Source organism: Pseudorca crassidens, chromosome 3 (genome assembly GCF_039906515.1).
Source record: "Pseudorca crassidens isolate mPseCra1 chromosome 3, mPseCra1.hap1, whole genome shotgun sequence".
Lineage (NCBI taxonomy): Eukaryota > Metazoa > Chordata > Mammalia > Artiodactyla > Delphinidae > Pseudorca > Pseudorca crassidens.
In genome coordinates, this window is record NC_090298.1 from 126357296 (window position 1) to 126375359 (window position 18064).

At 53.3% G+C, this 18064-nt stretch overlaps 1 protein-coding gene across 2 annotated transcripts in view; it reads right to left on the bottom strand.

Moving 5' to 3' along the window:
• Positions 1–254: 254 nt before the first annotated feature.
• CAMK2A (calcium/calmodulin dependent protein kinase II alpha) overlaps positions 255–18064 on the bottom strand; it is a 65458-nt gene continuing 47648 nt past the window's right edge. Inside the window, exons 14-19 of one of the 2 annotated variants that reach the window (XM_067732255.1) lie at positions 17920–17952; positions 16907–16955; positions 10316–10391; positions 7613–7707; positions 3648–3876; positions 255–3385 (exon numbers count right to left, since the gene is read on the bottom strand). In XM_067732255.1, the coding sequence (XP_067588356.1) occupies positions 3382–3385; positions 3648–3876; positions 7613–7707; positions 10316–10391; positions 16907–16955; positions 17920–17952 (486 nt within the window). In that variant the 3' untranslated portion in view covers positions 255–3381. The remainder of the gene's footprint in view (positions 3386–3647; positions 3877–7612; positions 7708–10315; positions 10392–16906; positions 16956–17919; positions 17953–18064) is intronic. The other variant, XM_067732256.1, reaches the window with a different exon arrangement.

Sequence of the window (18064 nt, forward strand, 5' to 3'; positions counted from 1 at the left end):
CTCACGCCTACCCATTGCTCTTGTTAAGGGCACTCCACGTGCCTGAGACGGAGCCAACCCCATCCCAGCCTCTAAGGCTGGGGCACGTGGTCCAGGCATAATCCCACAGTGATTGGCTCAGACTTAAGCACGTGACCACGTTAGTCCAATCAGAATGAAGACCTGGGCCTTCATTGTGCAAATGCCAAGAACTAGAACAGGAAACTGACAAACTCTCCCAGTGCCCTGCTTGACCAAGACAGAGAGACAGCCAGTGCACAGAAGTTTGTAGCTATTTATTGCACTGAAAACACCAAGAATAAAACAGACACCCCTTCTTCCCCCCAACCCCACAATAGCAGAAAGTTTGAGCAGTGGTCATTCAAGTTCACAGCCACATATTTTAAAAAAGGAAGAACGGAAACAAAACCCCAAACAAATAGTAACAAAGAAACCAGCACAGGGAGTCTGGCAAATACATCCCCAAAAGGGTCTCCCTTTGACGGGAGACAGGAGGCCAGGGGTCAGGATCAGCGCTTGCTGGGCGCACGCCCGGGAGAATGCTTTCCCGTTAACGTGTTTGCATGCTGGAGCCTAGGACTTGTCTTCGGTGTGGATTTTTTGCATCTGCAGGACGTTTGACTGTCCGGTGGGGTTGGGCTCTGGGCCGCGCTTTGTCTGCCAGTCTCCCCTGCCTGCTGCTTTGGGATCACACCGGTGCCCTGTGGTCCACACCGGCTGGCTGCGCACCCACAGGCTTGGCCTTCGCAGTGGGGCCATCTTGGCCTGGGGTAGGGACCGGCCTCCACTTCTCTGGCACCCAGAGAGGGGCACAGTGGACAGGAGGTGCGTCAGCAGATGAAAGGCAGGACGTTGGTGTCCTCCAGCTCAGCTCCCTCTGGTGGGGAACCGAGGGCAGAGCGGGGAAAAGACTTTCCCAAGGTCACACAGCAAGTCTGGTCAGAGCTGGGAATGGAATTCTAATCACCCCCAAACTGTGGCTCTTTCCCCCGCAGTCCCCTGCTGATTAGTAGAGGACAGGCACCAAAGAGGGGGATGAGGGGCAGGCGGGGGAGGGAGGGGGGACTGGTCAGGCCCAGAAAAGAACAGGAGTCCAGCCAGTGACTCACACTGTCAATTCTCATGGGCGTATTGGGCTTCACCTCACCATCCTGTTTGATCCCGCATCAGCCCTGCCACATAGGCTGGGCGGGAATATTTAACCCCTTTAACAGAGGGGGAAACTGAGGCTGAAGGAAGGACCAGACTTTGCCTTGGTAATGGCAGCAACCGCTCACCTTTGGCTTGGGGATGGCTGTGGGAGCTGGCAGACAGCAAGGGAGGCAGGCGGTTTGGCTGCTGGAGCGCTGGGCTCATTGGGCCTTACTGGGAAGCCTTCTGGACCTGGGGCAGGCCAAATGCCCGTCCGGGCCTTGGCAGCAGGGTCTCTGCCAAGGATAGAGTCCAGTGATCGACCAGTTTGGAGACCAGGAGGGCTGGGCAGCCTCTCTCCTGGCCTACGGCCCCCACCCAGCCTGCCTCACCTGTCCCGCGGGCAGGAACTCTTGAGAATGGGCCCAGCAGACAGCTCATGATAGGGGAAAACTCAGAAAGTCCTGGGTCACATCCCCACCAGTCCGGCTCCACTCAACACCCAGGATTCCCCAGAGGTTTGGGGGAATCAGAGACTCCTCCAAATCTTTGGGGATGTGGCTCTTCCTCCCCTAAAATCCTCCAGAGGGGAAAGTATCTCATCCTGGCAAAACACGGCCACACAGAGGCCAAAAGCACAGAGAGGCAGCAACATAATTCCGAGTCGGACACTGAGAATACAACCTCTATTTTTTTTTTTGTCCAAAACATGTAGGTTGGTTTTGCTGAGTGTTTTTTCTTCTTTTCTTTTTTTTTTTCAACATACTTACTGCATATAAAGTCATGCAAAGAAAAACAGTGCAGACAGTAGATCCTGGTGGAGGTACCAAGGCATTCCACATCAGAGTCAATCCCAAGGGAAGAGGGAAAGAGAAAGGAAGAAAGAGATGCAAACCCACAGCTGCAGGAGGAGGTGCGAAGAGGAGAAATCCCAGCGCTCTTTTTGGACCCGCATGAAGACACATGCTCGTGAACCCCCCAGAGCTGGGTGGGGGGCGCTGAGGGGGGGTGTGCAGATGTGGGGGATGAAATCCTGGGAAGCACGGTAGTAAGGACCCCAGTTTGGGAGGCAAGCAAGGTAAAGTCCAGGTACTGCCACCCTGACAGCTTCCCCCACTCTCTCTGCCCTGATTTGCTGTTTCTAACACCTGATGCTTCTCCAGTCCGCAAGGGAAGCTGGGGACTGAAATGTCAGAGAGATCCTTCCCCCGGGGGCTGAGTCCATCTCAGCCCCAGATAACCACAAGTGACAAAGTCCATCTCAGCGATGACCAAAAAAAAAAAAAAAAAAGACCAAGAACAGAAAAAAATACCCCTCAGCCCTCTTCCCACCTCCCTTCCCAACCCAGACCTTCTCACCAATTTGAGAGGTCTAGTTATTACATAAATATCCATTAACGCAAAATCCATTTACGAAACACAGAAGTTTGGCTATAAAAAGGCATGCGGTCCAAGTAGAAGTGATACCTAAACGCTGTTTTCTTTCGCCCCCCAAAAGCAATCAGATTCTCTCCCTTGGATGTGATGAAGCTGGAATTCTCCGGGCCTGATGGAAGGGTGGAATGCGCCGTTAGTGTTGGAAGTAAATGTCAGCAGGAGGAGAAAGGAAAGAAGGGGGGGCACCCTGAGAGGATTGCGCTCCCCACACTGAGGGAGGAGGGTCGGCTGGAGAGCAGGAGAGCAGGACAGGATGGGAGAAGAGTTAGGAAGGCAGTTTGAGGCGGGAGGCTCCTGGCATCTGCTCCTCTCTCCCCCTCTCCCCCGGGGGAGGTTGGCTCGGGGGACTGGGCGTTCTTCTGCCCTTCCCTAGAGGAGCCCGGGAGAGGCGAGATCAGGGAGAGGATCTGGAAGTTGCCACACTCCTCCCAGCTCCGCCCATCCTCCCCAGCCCCTGGATGAATACACAGCTGGGCACTGTGGCTTCCGGCCAAGGCAAGACCAGGCCAATGACAGCTGAGGGGAGGGGGGTGGGTCCTCAGGTCCAGCACCCAGGGCACGTGGGCCTGAGGAAGCCCTGCCCTGGCAGGGGACGGGTGGTGACGGGGAGATGTCGCCATTTGCTCTGAAGTCATGATGGCTTTTGCGAACAGGCAGGTTTTCTTGACACAGGTATGAAGGTGATGGTGATGGTGGTGGTGATGGGATGATGTGATTGGGGGAATTCCAGCTAAATCCAAGTGGGAGAACCAGCAGCCACATTCCACGGACGAACGGTGGATCTCTGCGGTACAGTGCCCCCAGCCTGGTCCTTCAGCTGTAAGACATAGTATGTGTGGTGCGTAACGTGGGTGCTTCCGAGGGCACCCAGCCTGCCCACCTCCTTGGATGGAGTTCAAGCTGCCTCCTGTGGGTCCCCCCAGCTCTTCCCCCTCACCCCCTGGGGCCTCCAGGCCTGATCTCCTCCCTGTGGTCTTCCCAGCCGCCGGGTTCCCCAACGTGTACCGTCTCCAGACAGGCACCACCCCGTTCCTTTAGATTATCCTGAATAACAGATGGCAGGAAGGAGGGGCTCTTACTGGGGCAGGACGGAGGGCGCCCCAGATCTGTGGAAGTGGATGATCTGCCATTTGCCATCCCGGCGGTGCCAGACGCGGGTCTCTTCCGACTGGGCCGTGCGGGGGATGCCGCCGGCATCCAGGTACTGCGTGATGCGGATGTAGGCGATGCAGGCCGCCTCGTCACCCATCAGGTGAATGTGGGGATTCAGGATGGTGGTGTGCACAGGCTTGCTGTTCCGGGACCACACTGCAGGCGGGGATGGGAGGGGGCAGAGGGGTCGCACCTGGGGGCCTCCTGCCTGGCTTCCTTCACTTCCCCAATTCTCAGCAACCCTCTCGGCAAGAGGCACCTCTGCCTGCCTCGCTTCCCGAAGAGTGGGGCTCTGTGACAGGGCTCAGCTCCCTGGGAGTCAAGCTCATATCCCAGCTGAGATACAGTGGACTTCAAAACAAGCTGAATTCTTCAAATGCAGGGGAATGGAATTTTCAAATCATAGTGTCTCAGACACGCAGGTGAATGGGGAACCAGGTGAGCTTACACCAGAGCCTCAACCCAGATCCCTGTAGAGGCCAGGAGAGTACATTAACAAGGAGGCTGAACTGGATATAAGATGCTAAATGACAACGGACCCTTCGTCTCTGGGCCAGGGGGACAATAGGGAGTGGTGGTGAATAGGACACCGTGTCCCTTCTATGGAGGTGCCCTGCACACAGCTTCCCTGGTGTTTGCTATGTAAGTGGGACCCGTGTTGCCACACCTGATTTTTCAAGAGAATCTAGAAATCTGGATTTTTATGTCGAATGCCTCATTTTTAATTATTGGCATCAAATTCAAATTTAAAACATCATACAGACCCCATGAAACATGTGTAGTCCAGCTATGGCTTGTGGGTCCCTCATTTGCCACCTCTATTCTCAACATGTAGAATGATGGAAACTTGAAGAATATTAAAATTGTATAATCTTAGAATCTTGGAATTATAAGGATGGTGTTGGTGGTGATGGGGTGAAGTCGTGGAACTTTTCAGCGTTAGAGGGCAATGCATAGCTCTTGTAATCATGGCAGAACTGACAAAAGTACCAGAAACCGGCTCTCTCTATGTGAAATATTACTATTATTATTATCATCATCACCACTATCATCATCATCTTGGTTCTAGGAACTCTCAATGTTTTCAGCAAGATAGAAAACAAAAGCACAGAAAGACGATGACCTAGGGAGGGGCTGGACAGGGATCACCAGGATCTTGGCTTCAGAGGAACCCTCATGCCTTTTCTTAGTGCAGCCCAAACATATCCGAATCCATGGAGAGCTGATTTAAAATATAGACTACCCAGCCCCACCCTTCAAGATGCCAGTTCAGGAATCTATAATATTAAAATGCTCCCTCTCCCCGCTCCCTCCCCCATCCTCTGATTCTGATGCCCAGACAGGTTTGTGAGCCACTGATTTCCTGAAAAATGTTAAAAAAAATTTTTTTTTTCCAGGACTTCAGAAAGCATCCAATAGTATCCACCCCTAAATATTCCAATCACACTATACCCAGGCTTTGGATAAATGACTCAAAATCACTAAGTCTTACATATGTAGACTAAGAGACTTTTACAGTTCTGGGACCTTGGACAGAGAGAGTGCAGAGCTTTTGTGTTATATAGGCTTGGGGGTGACCTCAAGGTCAGAGGTCAGAGGTCACCCCATGGCCCTCCCACAAAATGCAAGGAGGCCTCCATAAGCAGCCTTGACAGCATCTGGGGCTGGAGGCACTCAACACCGTCTAGTTCAATGCATCCATTTAGCAGACCTGGAAACTGAGGTCCAGAGAAGCAATCGGACTTGTCCAAAGCTAGGCCAGTTTCTGAAAGAAATGCAGTAGAACCTAAAAGAAGTCGGTCTCGAGGTGGGTCTAAATTAGGACAATCCAGAACAATCTCCAAAGGGACAAACAGAGCTTAGTATTGTTGAGGGCGCTGGGCCTTACTGTTGTCTGCCAGGGCGAGGGTCCTGAGGGTCATTTGTAGAGCAGTGGCCACCCTCATGTGGTATCTTCTGAACAGACTCTAGGCTTGCATTTTCTATCCTCATGGATAGAATGGGAGAAAGGGCCAGGTCCTCCCGCAGGATAAAGCAGGCAGGAGGGTGGGACTTGCCCCAGGGCAGGCAGTTACTCTGGGTCTTGGTCTTGTGGGTCCTTTGATGTGACCAGGTGTCCAAGCCCAGAGTCCAGCGGGCTGGTGCTGTGATGGGGCTCGCTGCCAGGATGCAGATCAAGGGCTAGCACAGCCGTCTGTGTTTTTTTTCCCTTTTGCCATCCCTCAGTCTTCAGAGCCGGTTCAGCCTGGTCTCTGCTCTGCTCTGTGGGGATTGTGGAATTCTCTGGGGAACCAGTGCCCCCCACCCCCCAGGACAGACGAGTATAGAGGTGACCATGGTGATCAGCTAGGGAACTCCAGGGTGACGGGGACGGTGGGGTCCAGCCACCTCTCCTCACATTCTATCTCCATTGCTAGCCTTAGAAAATCAGAGTTTGATGTGTCAAAGGAAAATGCAACTTCCTTCTTCACGGCTTTTTGGGGATGCCCTTAAGCCCTCATACTCTACAAGATTCCATCAGACTGCGTGCAGGCAGGAGAGGAGTGTCCGTCTAGGGACACTAATGCCCAGGTGAGGGGGGAGCACAGGGAAGGAAGGAGGCGCTGGAGAGAATCAGGACCGGGTTCTGCTGCCAACTTTCTGGGTTCCTTTGGACAAGTCATTCCCTTCTCTGGACCTCTGTACAATGAAGAGTTGGACTAGATCCAACTTCAGTTGCTTAGGTATCACCTTTATTTTTACCATCTACCTGTACTTACTTTATGAAAATATTTCCTTAAACTGATTCACTTTATTAATTTATATGAATTTATTTTAAAAGAAAACTTTCTAGTACAATCATTAATGAATAACCAGTCTCATAGAATACAATTTTAATAATAAGTCCAGTTAAAATAAAACCAAGTTATGTAATCCTAGCTCCATGCTCTTGCCTGCAAGGGACCTGAGCCTGAGACCACTCTCTTTCTGATAATGAGGTGAGTTAGAAAGCATTAGGTGCTTGGGACAGACTAGCGTTAAACTGACCCTTTCCTCTTGGCGGAGCCGGATGTACTGAAAGAGAATTTAGATAGGGACAAACTTTCTCACTGTGTGAACCAATGCTGTTTCAACTGGTGTCCACATGCACCGGAAATCACCCAGCATAGCCTTGGTGGTACGTGCCTTCCCTCTGGGGGACCCTGGATGTGCCACTTCTCAGGGCCTCCCTCCGGGTCCTGAGCTGCAGGAGTCTAACCTGCGTGTGCTTTGGTTCGTCCCCGTCTGACCCCTGGCCAAGGTGAGACACAGACACAGGCAGAAAGCGCCCTAGGTCAGGCCCAGCCTCAGCCCCCTGACAGCCCCGGGTTGCAAAGCTGCCAGGGTCTCTCCTGCAAAGGAGAGGCCCGGGAAGGACAGACATGCGGACAGAGACCTAGACAAATAGGCAGGGCACAGCAGTGTGAGCTTTGTCCTCTCCTTCCCCAGACTGCCCACCCACGGGGGCACCTGCACAACAACAGCCCATGTGCCAGCTTGCGACCAGCTGGGCAGCTGGGGTGGCTGCAGGCATTCAGGTGACTGTAACTTGGGGGTGTGCCCTGGTGGGAAGGCTCCCTTATCTGTAGAAAGGGAAGAAAGGTCTTCCCCAGGCCCTACCAGGGTCATGGGCAGGCGAGGGCTGGGAGGGCTTGTCACGCTCGTCCCAAGTCCCCATCCGCAGCCACTGGCGTCGGACGGTCCAGGGTTCGGGGAGGGAGCCAAGATGGTACCAACCCCTGTCCACACAGGACCTTCCTCTTCGCTGCCTCCTGAGCTGCCCCGGGGGCCCTGCCCGTCACCCTGCTGTGCCATCTGGCAGGACACGGAAAAGAGCAGACAACAGGCAGCCCAGAGGGAAGGGATTGCTCACGGTTTTCAAAATAGAATCGATGGAAGTCCAGGCCCTCGACCAGGTTCCCTAGGGCCTCGGGTTCGAAGGCTGTCATCCCGGGGTCACACATCTTCCTGGGGGGAGGAAGTCAGAGGAAAGATGGGCTAGGGTGGCCTCTCGGGTGCCCCCCTCTAAATTCCAGGGGCCTGGACCCTGGGAAGGCAAGCCTGTGAAATAAAAGTGACTGCACCCACCTCACAGGATCAGTGAGGTTGGCGGATGGGACAGGGCTGGTCCAGTTACGGTGTGGGGCAACGCTGACTGGCTAGTGCCACTGAGAACTGGGAAGCCTGGGTCCAGGTCGTGGCTCTGCCACTTACAGGTTATGAGACCCCCAGCAAGGGGCTTAACCTCTCTAAGCAAGAGCACCATGAATGTCGTGCATGGTACGCTGCCCCAAGGCTCCGGCGGGGATAATTCAGCCTGTACACTCCTCTCCAAATTACATCCCCCGCCCAGGGCAGCAGATCCATCCAGAGAGGGCTTTTCCTAAATGGTCTTCCTTGGGTGGAGAGACATTTTCCTTCACTAAAGTGAAGCAACTTCTGTTCACCAAGCAGGTGTGTCCCTGGAGGGAGTGCGTTCTGCTACTTTAAACAAAGTTGCCCTATTGTTGGCAGCAGCCCTCCTGGTGAGCCACACTTTCCTCTTCTGTAAGATGAGGAAAACAGCATTCCAAGAAATGATGCCTGGGAGGAAGGAGCGCAGGGCATGGCCGAGGAGGCCCACTGCTCTGCATTTTTGGCTCGGTGCTCCCACCCAGGTCTGTTTTCTGGGAGACCCTGACAGCCAGACGGAGGAAGGAAAAACCTGTCTCCCCCACCCCTAGGTCTCTGGGATCTTCTGTAACACAACATGGACCCCTGTGATGATGACAATGAAGCCAGGGACAGGAAGCACCCCAGGCCAGTCAAAGATCCTGACACAGGGAGGGACTGAAAACAGTGGAGGAGGGCACTGGGCCAGCATCGTCTGAGCTGGACGCCGTGGGGAGAGCAGGGCACTCTGCCCTTGCTCTGCCCTGACTGCCCTGTCTCTGTGACTCCAGACAACTCGCTTCTCCACTCAGGACCTCACATTCTCCAGATGGAGCTGGAGGTTGTGCTCAGACCATATGGGACGCTCAGGACCCTTCCAGATCCAGAATCCTCTAAGGCTGGGGGTCTGAGCCCTGACCGTCCGGAAGACTAAGCAGCCCCTGGCCAAGAGGAGCCCTTCTCCAGAGGGTCTCTGGGTGTCCCTGCCTCTGAAGGACCCTCTGCTCCAATTCCATTGTACGTGTAGGGAAACTGAGGCTCAGTGAGACAAAGGAGCTTATCCAGGGTGACACAGGGCCAGACTCGGCACCATAGGCCCCAGAGGTCATGGCAAGTGGTCAGAACCTAGACTGGGCTGCAGATGCCAGAGGAAGTGACATCACAGAGGTGGGAGGCTTGGGGTCCATAGGGGCCACCTCTCTTTCCCTTTCTCCCTGGCTGTGCCCTTCCAGAGCCACTCTCGGGCTCTCCCATCGCTGACTTAATTCTTTCTAGGACCGGATGCAAAACCCGTTCAACAGCGCATTTCCATGCTTTTATGCAACCCGCAGGGGCACATGTGCACACACACCCGTGCACACCCCTTGTGCACGCAGTCACAAACGTGCATGTGTGGGCAACTGCATCACACTCACATGTACAAGCGGCCTCCGTCTCACACCTGCACCTTCCAAGATCCTTGTTCCTCCAGAGACAATCAGTAGATGGCTGGGGCTTTGCCACCCGCTGCTGCTGAAACCCTCCCACAGTTAGGATGTGCCTGGACTGCCAAGCCTTTGAGAGACAAACTTCAGCTCCTGGACATAGTGGTAACCAAGATCAGGCTGCCCGAGGAGCAAAGCCCAGCCCAGTTATTCCCATCTCACCTGAACCCAATAAGCAAAGGTCATTCTGCCCTTAGTTGGCAGCTTTCGTCCACCAAAAAGCATATGTGGGGTCTTCAGGCCCAGGCCTCGTTAGCTCTGGCCAAGATGTTGAGGCCTCAGCCCAGAATCCTGGCTCTCCTGGGGGCCAGCGGAAGGCCTGCTTCCAGGCCAGACCAGCAAGGCTGAGGGTGGCCACCAGGGGGCGCTCCAGCCCAGCCTTTGCACAGAGCTGCCCCTCCAACAGCTGATCAGGTGTGTAGAGGATGTCTCATACCACCTGTTTCATATCATGCTATTTTTGTGCACTCTGCCTTATCCCCAGAGGATGTAAGATTCCTTCTGGAGGTTCTTTTGCTCACCCCTACTCACTGGATGTACAAACGCTATGGGTTCCTGCCTGCTTCTTCTCATCTGAGGTCATAGGAGGTCCAGGGTGAGGCCCCAGGCCCATGTGGCAGGACCCAGCTCATCTCCTGAGGAGGTCCATGTTGTGGTGGAGACCCACCCACTCTGTCCTTGGGGAAGCAAAAGAGTTTTGTTGGAGTTCCTCCTGGGGAACAAGATAGGAGCAGGACTGAGATATAGACAAGTATTGTGAACAGAAAGCTTAATGAAAGCGTGAAGTCTGAAGGCAAACCAGAAATATGAGTTCAGCCTGATTCACAGCACATGCAGAGTGAGTAAATGAGGGTCAGAGACAAGGACCCCCAAAGGTAGCCATCAGCACCCCCTGATCAACAATCCAGGCGGGACATGCAGAATGGACCCAGCCGACTCACGTGTAGGACTCAAAATCTCCATTGCTTATGGCTTCAATCAGCTGTTCTGTCACTTTTATAATTTCTTGTTTCCGCACTGTAAGGCAGGAGGGAACACAGAGAAATAATAGCGATAGTGATTGGGATGCAGCGCCAACCACAGCTTCCTGAGCCCCTAACATGCGCCAGACCCTGTCCTGGCACCTGAGGGCCTCAGAGAGATTGTCTCGTTTATCCTCACACTGTCCCTGGGTATCATTACTCCCATTTCATGGAAGAAGAAACTGAGGCCCAGAAAGGTGAAGAAAAAAGTGTGAAATTTCCCTCAAATACAATGGGCAGAGCCAGTGTCTTAGTTGGCAGCCTCTGCCTCGAAACAGCATGCATGATTCTGGCTCTAGGCCTGATTTGAACCCAGGTCTCGAGTCCAAAATATGCTTCTCCATTACCTTGTTTTGCCACCTGAATCCAAGCAAGGTCACCTGTGGAGGTTGTCACCAGCAACCATAAACCAGGGGCTCCCCCATGGTCCAAACTGGGGCCACTAAGGGCGGGCTTAGGGCTTACTCATCCCTTAGGTCTGAGTCAGTTTTTGTTCCATTTGGGTGCCTATAGGAATCAGGCACTGAGCCTTCCAGAACTTTCTAGGCAGAATGAATCCCAGTTGCTTACACCTGGCCTCCCCTGTCCACCACTGAAACACCACGAACAGCTGCTGTCTTCCTGGTAGAGGATTAGACATCAGTTTTCTTATCAGGTGTGTGATGTTCTGAGCCCCAGTTTTCCCATCTGTAAAATGGGGACACCATCACCTCTCATACGTTCAGTGCTGAACAAGTTGTGTAAAGAACCCAGGCTTCAGCACCAGACAGGCTTCTTCTAAATCCCACCCCAGGTCTTTACAAGCTGTGCAGCCGTGGGGCACGAAGTTGTTTTCTGGTCCCTCGTATGGAGATGACAATGCCCTCGTCCCGGAGTTGTTATGAGCATGGGATGAGATGATGTGCCTGAGGCACTTGGACCAGAGCCTGGCACACAGTAGGTATACACTGCAAGTGCTGCCTCCTGCATCTGCTCATTACTGCATCTGCTCCTCACAGCCTGGGGGGTAGGGGGAGGCGAGGCCAGTTTCCCCCCATCTGACACATGAGGAGACCGAGCCTCAGCAATGAAGGAATTTGAAGCCAAGTGTTCTGGCTCCCAGCAGGGCTATGCACCCAGAAGCCTCAGGCGTGTTTCCCAGGGCCAGGCCTGCTTCCCTTCCTCCCACAGGCTCAAGCTTAACCTCCAAGCCGGTCAGTGAGCTGGCCTGCTAGAGCAGTCTCAGGTGAGATGGGTGGACATGTTGCCCATTTCTCAGGCTGGGAGCATGGGAGCGAGACGGCTCCTGGAGGAGGCCTTGCCCCTGCCCCTTTCCTCACCAATTGCTGGTGCCATCCCATCCCTCCTCACACTGAGGAGCTCACCTCAGGCCCAGAGGATAAAGAATCGCAGGACACCCAGGCCGCAAGAACGCTTGGGGACCAGGGACTCAGCCTGCTCATCCAACATTGGGGAAACAGAAGCTTGGTAAGGGGTGGGACTTGCCCAAGGACATAGAACATTTTGGGTGCAGAGTTTGGCTCCCAGCCCAGGGCCTTTTCCACAGGACCCAGGAGCTCCAATGCGTTCCGTGATGTGTTGGGCCCACATGCTTGTCTCTTCCCCAGCTCAAATATGAGCTCCATGGAGGCTCGCTGATCCCTGGAGCCTGGAGCAGGCCTGGCCAGGCATTCCTTATGGAGTGAGTGACTGCGCCAGTGCTTAAGCCGCGAATCTTTGAAGGCTCCCAGCACAATTTCATGCGGTTCTCTCCTCCCGGTCAGAGACAAGCTCCCGTCACCGTGGAGGCAAAAGGTGAAATAGTCTGCTCCAGTGGACCAACCGCCCCGAGCAGACTGTGCAGCTCCAAAGCCCATCTCCCTCTCCCCCCGCACCTGCCCCCTCAGGGCAGGGCCCGGTGCCCAGCGCAGCTCTTAGCACGTGGTGGGCGCTCAGTAGACGTAACATCACTGAAGTTACTATCTCCAATGTCAGTCACCACAGTGAGCCGCTAATTCTTTATCTCCTGGCTCTGTAAAGAATCGCCAGGGCTGGGAACGGGTCTGTCTTAGACCATGAGGTCAGCCGGGTGACTCTGGGGTCTTGCCTCGGGCTCAGGCGGAGGCAGCTTGAATGAATGAACGAGCAGATGGACCAAATCAGGGTCTGGGGCTGCTGGCCATGCCCTGTTCCCTGGAATTGCCCAAGTTGCCGTGTGGCCTCTGTCCCTAGGAGCCCAACAGCCCGGCCTCCTGGTCAACTCTGACCTCCTTCGTGGAACCTGGGGGATTGAGGATGGGGAGAAACCCACCTCCACCAGGAGACACCTCGTTCCAGCTGCTCCCACATGAAATCAGGGTGATGATGCAGAGCGACTCCACATGCTTTAAGAACCCTTCCCACTTGACATTCCACGAGCCCGTGCTTAATGCCCTGTCTCCCGTGGGCCGCTTCTCACCACCATCTCAGACAGGCTACTCAAGCGGTCAAGGGCATGGATTCTGGAGCCAGACCCCCTGAGTTTGGATCCTGGCTCTGCTACTTAGTAACTGTGTTCCCTTGGGCAAGATACTTCCTCCTACCTCAGTTTCCCATATGTATAATGGAGCTACTAATAGTACTTACCTCATAGGGTGGTTCTGAGGATTGAGTTAAGAATATATCAATAAAAATAACTAACACACATATGGTCCTCACTCAGAACCAGCTACTGTTCCAAGCCCTTTATATCGACTCACTTATGTAAATATGATGCATTATGTAAAGCACTGAGAGAACTGCCTGGCCCTCCATAAGCAAGCGCTGTGATCACCATCACTGGAAAGCTCTGACTTGGAAGTTCTCCCTGAGGACAGTCTCTAGCCTCTAACCCGGGCAGGGACACTTCCCAGCAGCCTGATATATGATGGTTCAGTTTCGGTTGGAACTTTGGGGCTTGCAGCCTGCCGGGCAGGCCACCGCACTGCTGAACGGCTTTTGCCATTTGCATCCACCTCCTTCTTTCAAGTTGCAGTCTCCCCCTAAAAGCCCCCAGTTATAGTTCTGGTCTGCCTTCTGGGATCCTTCAGTGTGTACCTGCTTCTCCAGGTGCCTTCCCCCACCAGTCTTTTCTTCTCAGGGCTGAAGGCCTCCCGCATGTGGTTCGCAGGATCTGGCTCCAGCTGGCCATCTATTTTCGAGGGTACTTAAGCTGCTTAGTTGCCTCTCTGAGTGTGAGCACACTATCCCTGATGTGGCTTGAATGTTGCAGAATATCAGGTCTAGGGTAGCACTCTCTACCCCCTCCCCAATTCTGGACACTACACCTCTATGAATGCAGCCTGAGACAGTGCCTAACTTGGCCTCCAGCCACTCAGGACACCAAGTTTGCCGACAATTGAAGCCTAGCAGGCAGGACTCTCCCTAGCTTCATTCTCTGGGACCAAAGATCTGGGGGTCTGGTGCTCCTTAAATCTGGAGGAATTCACTCTGGTTCTGAGCCCCTCCCATGCCCTTGGCAGACCTATTGCTCTACGAAAGATTCATCCAGCAGCTGCTCAGTGGCACCCTCTGGCATTTCTCATCTGCCAGGTGTTCACCCAGACAACCAGGAGGGCTCCGCTCTAGATGGGAAAGCTGAAGCTCCAGAGAGGTTAAGGCACTCTCTCAAGGCCACACAGGATGAGGAGGCTGAGACGGGATCAGCATTCCTGACTGATAGTTCCTAGAATGTCTCTGCCCAGATTCTAAGGCAGCTCTTTGGGTTGGAGAGGAAATTGAATTTTCAAGGAGCTGACCAGGAGGAGATAGGGCGGTGGGGAGGATGTCTGGCAGAACCCCGTGCAGCTCAGAGGGTGAGAGGCCTGTGTATGAAGCCTGAGGGGCTCTGAAATATTAATGTCCCTTTCTTTGCTGAGGGGAGAATGTTCCCTGGAGGATGACATTTCTAATTAACTTTAATGTTAGGTCAGAATCCACCCCACCAGCTGCTATTCTCACTTAGTAAGAAGACTTAACAAATTAACACCAGAAAATGGTTCTCTGGAAACTTTCTCTGAGGCCTGGAGAAGCTGGGGGAGGCACAGAGTTCCTCTCTCCTGCCAAACAGGGGGAGGAGCTCCTGGCTGAGCCAGCAACTCTTCCATCAGACATGGCCTTTTACATGTGTGGAAACTGAGGCAGGGAACGGGGTCCCAGTTTTACCATTAGTAACATTGACATGCCCTTTCTCTTCACTAGGCCTCAGCCTCCCCTCTTTATTTTATTTTTAAATTAAATTTTATTTTTTTTGGCTATGCTGCACAGCATGTGGGATCTTAGTTCCCCGACCAGGGATCAAACCCGTGCCCCCTACAGTGGAAGCGCAGAGTCTTAACCACTGGACCGCCATGGAAGTCCCATCCTCCCCTCTTTAAAGGGGGCATAAGTGAACTAAAATTCAAGACTTCGCAAATGTGCCCATCCTGATATCTCTAAAGCAGAGGATAATGATTGTAAATGTCGGGCCTCAGGGATGTAACCCAGAGCCGTTACCCCAGGTGGGAAATGTCTTTAACGGGTCACATTTTACATTAACAGCGCACACAAATTTTACATTCTATTCCAAACATTTCTCTGTCTGTTGAACGTATAAATATTTGTCTTAAAATAATCTTTGAGTAAAACTGACGCTCCAAGAAAACGTCACATGGCTTCCTGTCATTCAACCATAAGCTCCAGTTTGAAAGAAGAGAAATTAAGACTTATTAAACAGTGGCCATATGCCAAACACTGTGTGGGCACTTTAGACACAGCCTGTCATCTCATCCGCACAGCAATCCTCTGAGCTTGATACTATTATCATCTCTTTACTGTTAAGGAAACTGAGGCTCAGAGAGGTTCAGTAAGTTGTCTAAGGTCACCCAGCAGATGGACTCCAATGAAGAATCACAGAGCCAGTTTGCCTCCACAGACCCTGTCTGCTCTGAGACCAGGATTATGAGGCCACAACAAGTCTCCTCAAAACTCCCAGCACCTTACAATGAGCCTCAGATATGGTGAATGTCTCAGAAACAACCTATCTCGGCCCACCATAAACCTATGGAATCAGATTCCACTGGAGCAGGGCCAGGAATATGGTTAAAAATCATACTTGAGGGACTTAGAATGCTGACCTGATCCCAAGGGAATTCTTCGAGATAATGCATTTTGAAGGTTGTCCCTGGTGCTTTCATAGACGCTTGATTTGCTCTAGCACCAGGCTATGGTGATGGAGTGACCATCTCCTGCCCCTGCTTTGCCCCAGCTGGGAATGACCGGAGAGGGACACACATAGGGTGGGGCTGGTCTTCCAAACATCGTGGCAGAGTCAGGAGGCAGTCAACAGCGTTTAGTGTGTCAAATCTGCCTTAAATAAGCCTGCACGGCAACTGTGCAAAAATATTTATTACATAACAAAATGCTCTTGTCCCCATCATTGTATATTCTTTTAGAAGCAAATCATCTAAACTCCTGAAAATATCTCAACTGGCACAGCTGTGATCTCTCCAGGTCAATGCTGCTTTTCTAGATTTCAGAGACTCCCCAGGCATCTCTGACACACACTGGAGTGTGAGAACCCCCTCCCTTGCCGATCTCCCTGTCCTGGGGAAAGAAGAAGGGCTGGGTACAGGCAGAACAGCAGGATGTCACTAACTCGTCCAAGGATCTGGTGTCCCCTGGGCGGAAGCCAGCGCTCCATCCTCCCTCCTCCAAGCTCCAAGCATCTTTCCACATGCCAAGGCCTCCTCAGCTGAGCCAGGCCCTGGAGCCACACTGCCTGGGTTCATATCCTAACTGTCCCCTTTACGAGGTCTGGGAGCTTAGGCCAATTGACTCAACCCCTGAGTTTCTGGGCTGTCGGATGGGGTTAATCACAGTACCTACTTCTTAGCTTGTTGTAAAGCTCAGGTGAGTACCAAGCACTTGGAACAGGTCTAGCATGCAGCAAGTACCCCATAAAAGGCAGCCATTATTCCTATTCCCATCCTATTATTTCCTCTCTTACTATCAGATCACCGTTATCTGGGATCTTGCTCCCCCTTTCATCCGAGGGCTTGTGAAGACTATTAGCCACTGGCTACAGTAGCCCCTGCAGTTTGGGTCGGTCTTAGGCAGTGTTTCCCATATTCCAGTTTGTTGAATTTCCTATTGATACATTTTTGCTTTCCCTTCCCTTACTATAATTACTTCAAGTTTTTAAAATCAGCTTGTGTTTTTTTTTAAATCCAAAGACACTGCCAAAGGAAAACGTATACCACTACGATACATTTATGACTTGACTATGTTAATTTTTTCTAATACGTGTTAAAGTCAACACATAACTGCTACCATGAGGAAAGTCCATCCAGGCACCTCACACAGGGAAATGGCACCCCGCTGTGTACCCAGCCTATAAGGAGCCAAAGCGAGGCTCTCTGTAGATGAACAGGACACAAAGCTGGCCTTGCGGTCCCTTCAGGCCAGAGGCTGTCGGTGAAGGGGGCCTGCCAGGAGGCCCGGGGGCCCAGATGCTGAAGGCAAGACCCCTCCTACCTTTGGTGTCTTCATCCTCAATGGTGGTGTTGGTGCTCTCTGAAGATTCCTGCCAAAGAGAACACGGGAGGTGGTGAGGCCCGCTTGCCAAGCGGGAAGAGGTGTGGTCTGCCTGATGCTGCGGCCCCGTTGCCGTAAGCCTCATGGGCTCTGCCATCCAGATGCTGCACTGAAAACCCTGTCAGACTTCCAAGCCTAAGGAGGGGACGGGCCCAACTAATCAGGTGGCTGGTGGCTGGTGGCGGGGACGGGGCTGTAAATGAAGGGGTGGATGTGTGGAGAGCCCTGGCCTTTCTGGAAGGGGGTCCTGAGCCCTGTCTGCTTGAGGGAGCAGAGAGGGGGTGTGGAGGGCAGAGAGGCACATGGTGGCCACAGGACGGGGAAGGAGTACACACACTGGCAGGAGAGGAAGAGAGAGACGGGAGGAGGCCCAGTGTGACAGAGGCTGGGCTTTCCAGGGGGAGAAAAACCACACAACTGAGGGAGACAGCAATGGAATCAGAAGAAGAGGGACGTGGGCCACCATGCCACCGCAGGAACCCCTAGACGGTGGCAGGGGCTGGTGGCTCCTCTGCCACCGGCAGGCCCTGGGTAGCCTCACAGAAGCTCAAGAAGGGCCTCTACGGCGCCCGCTACTTCGGCCAAACCAAGCCCCCCAGTGGCCACAACTGACACAAACCAAGTCCTGAGCTGAGCTCCAGAGCAGAGGGCAAGGCGAAGCGAGAAGCCACGGGCTGGATGTGGGATGGGCTTCAAGTCAACCTTCACAGCTGAGGGAGTTCTCAGGTCTACCAGCAGGCTGCTGGCCTGGGTCATGGAGTTGGAGGTGTCAACAGAAACACGCCAACAACACGCACACACAACACACATATTGTCACACGAGGCACACGTACCAAGCACACCCTGAGCACCCTCTCCCCGCCCGGGTTCCCAGTGTAGCCTGCAGGAGCGAGGCAGGAGCGAGGGTTCGAGGCCCAGGATTTACCGGCGTTTGGGAGACGGCAGACACTCACCATTAACTGAACGCTGGAACTGGACTTTCTTTTCTGGAAAAACAAGGAGAAGAGATGGGACAGGAAAAGACACAGCGTGAAAACGGCAGGGAGCAGAGGAACGAACGACAGGGGAGGGGTGGAAGGAGGATGGGCCTCGGGGTCA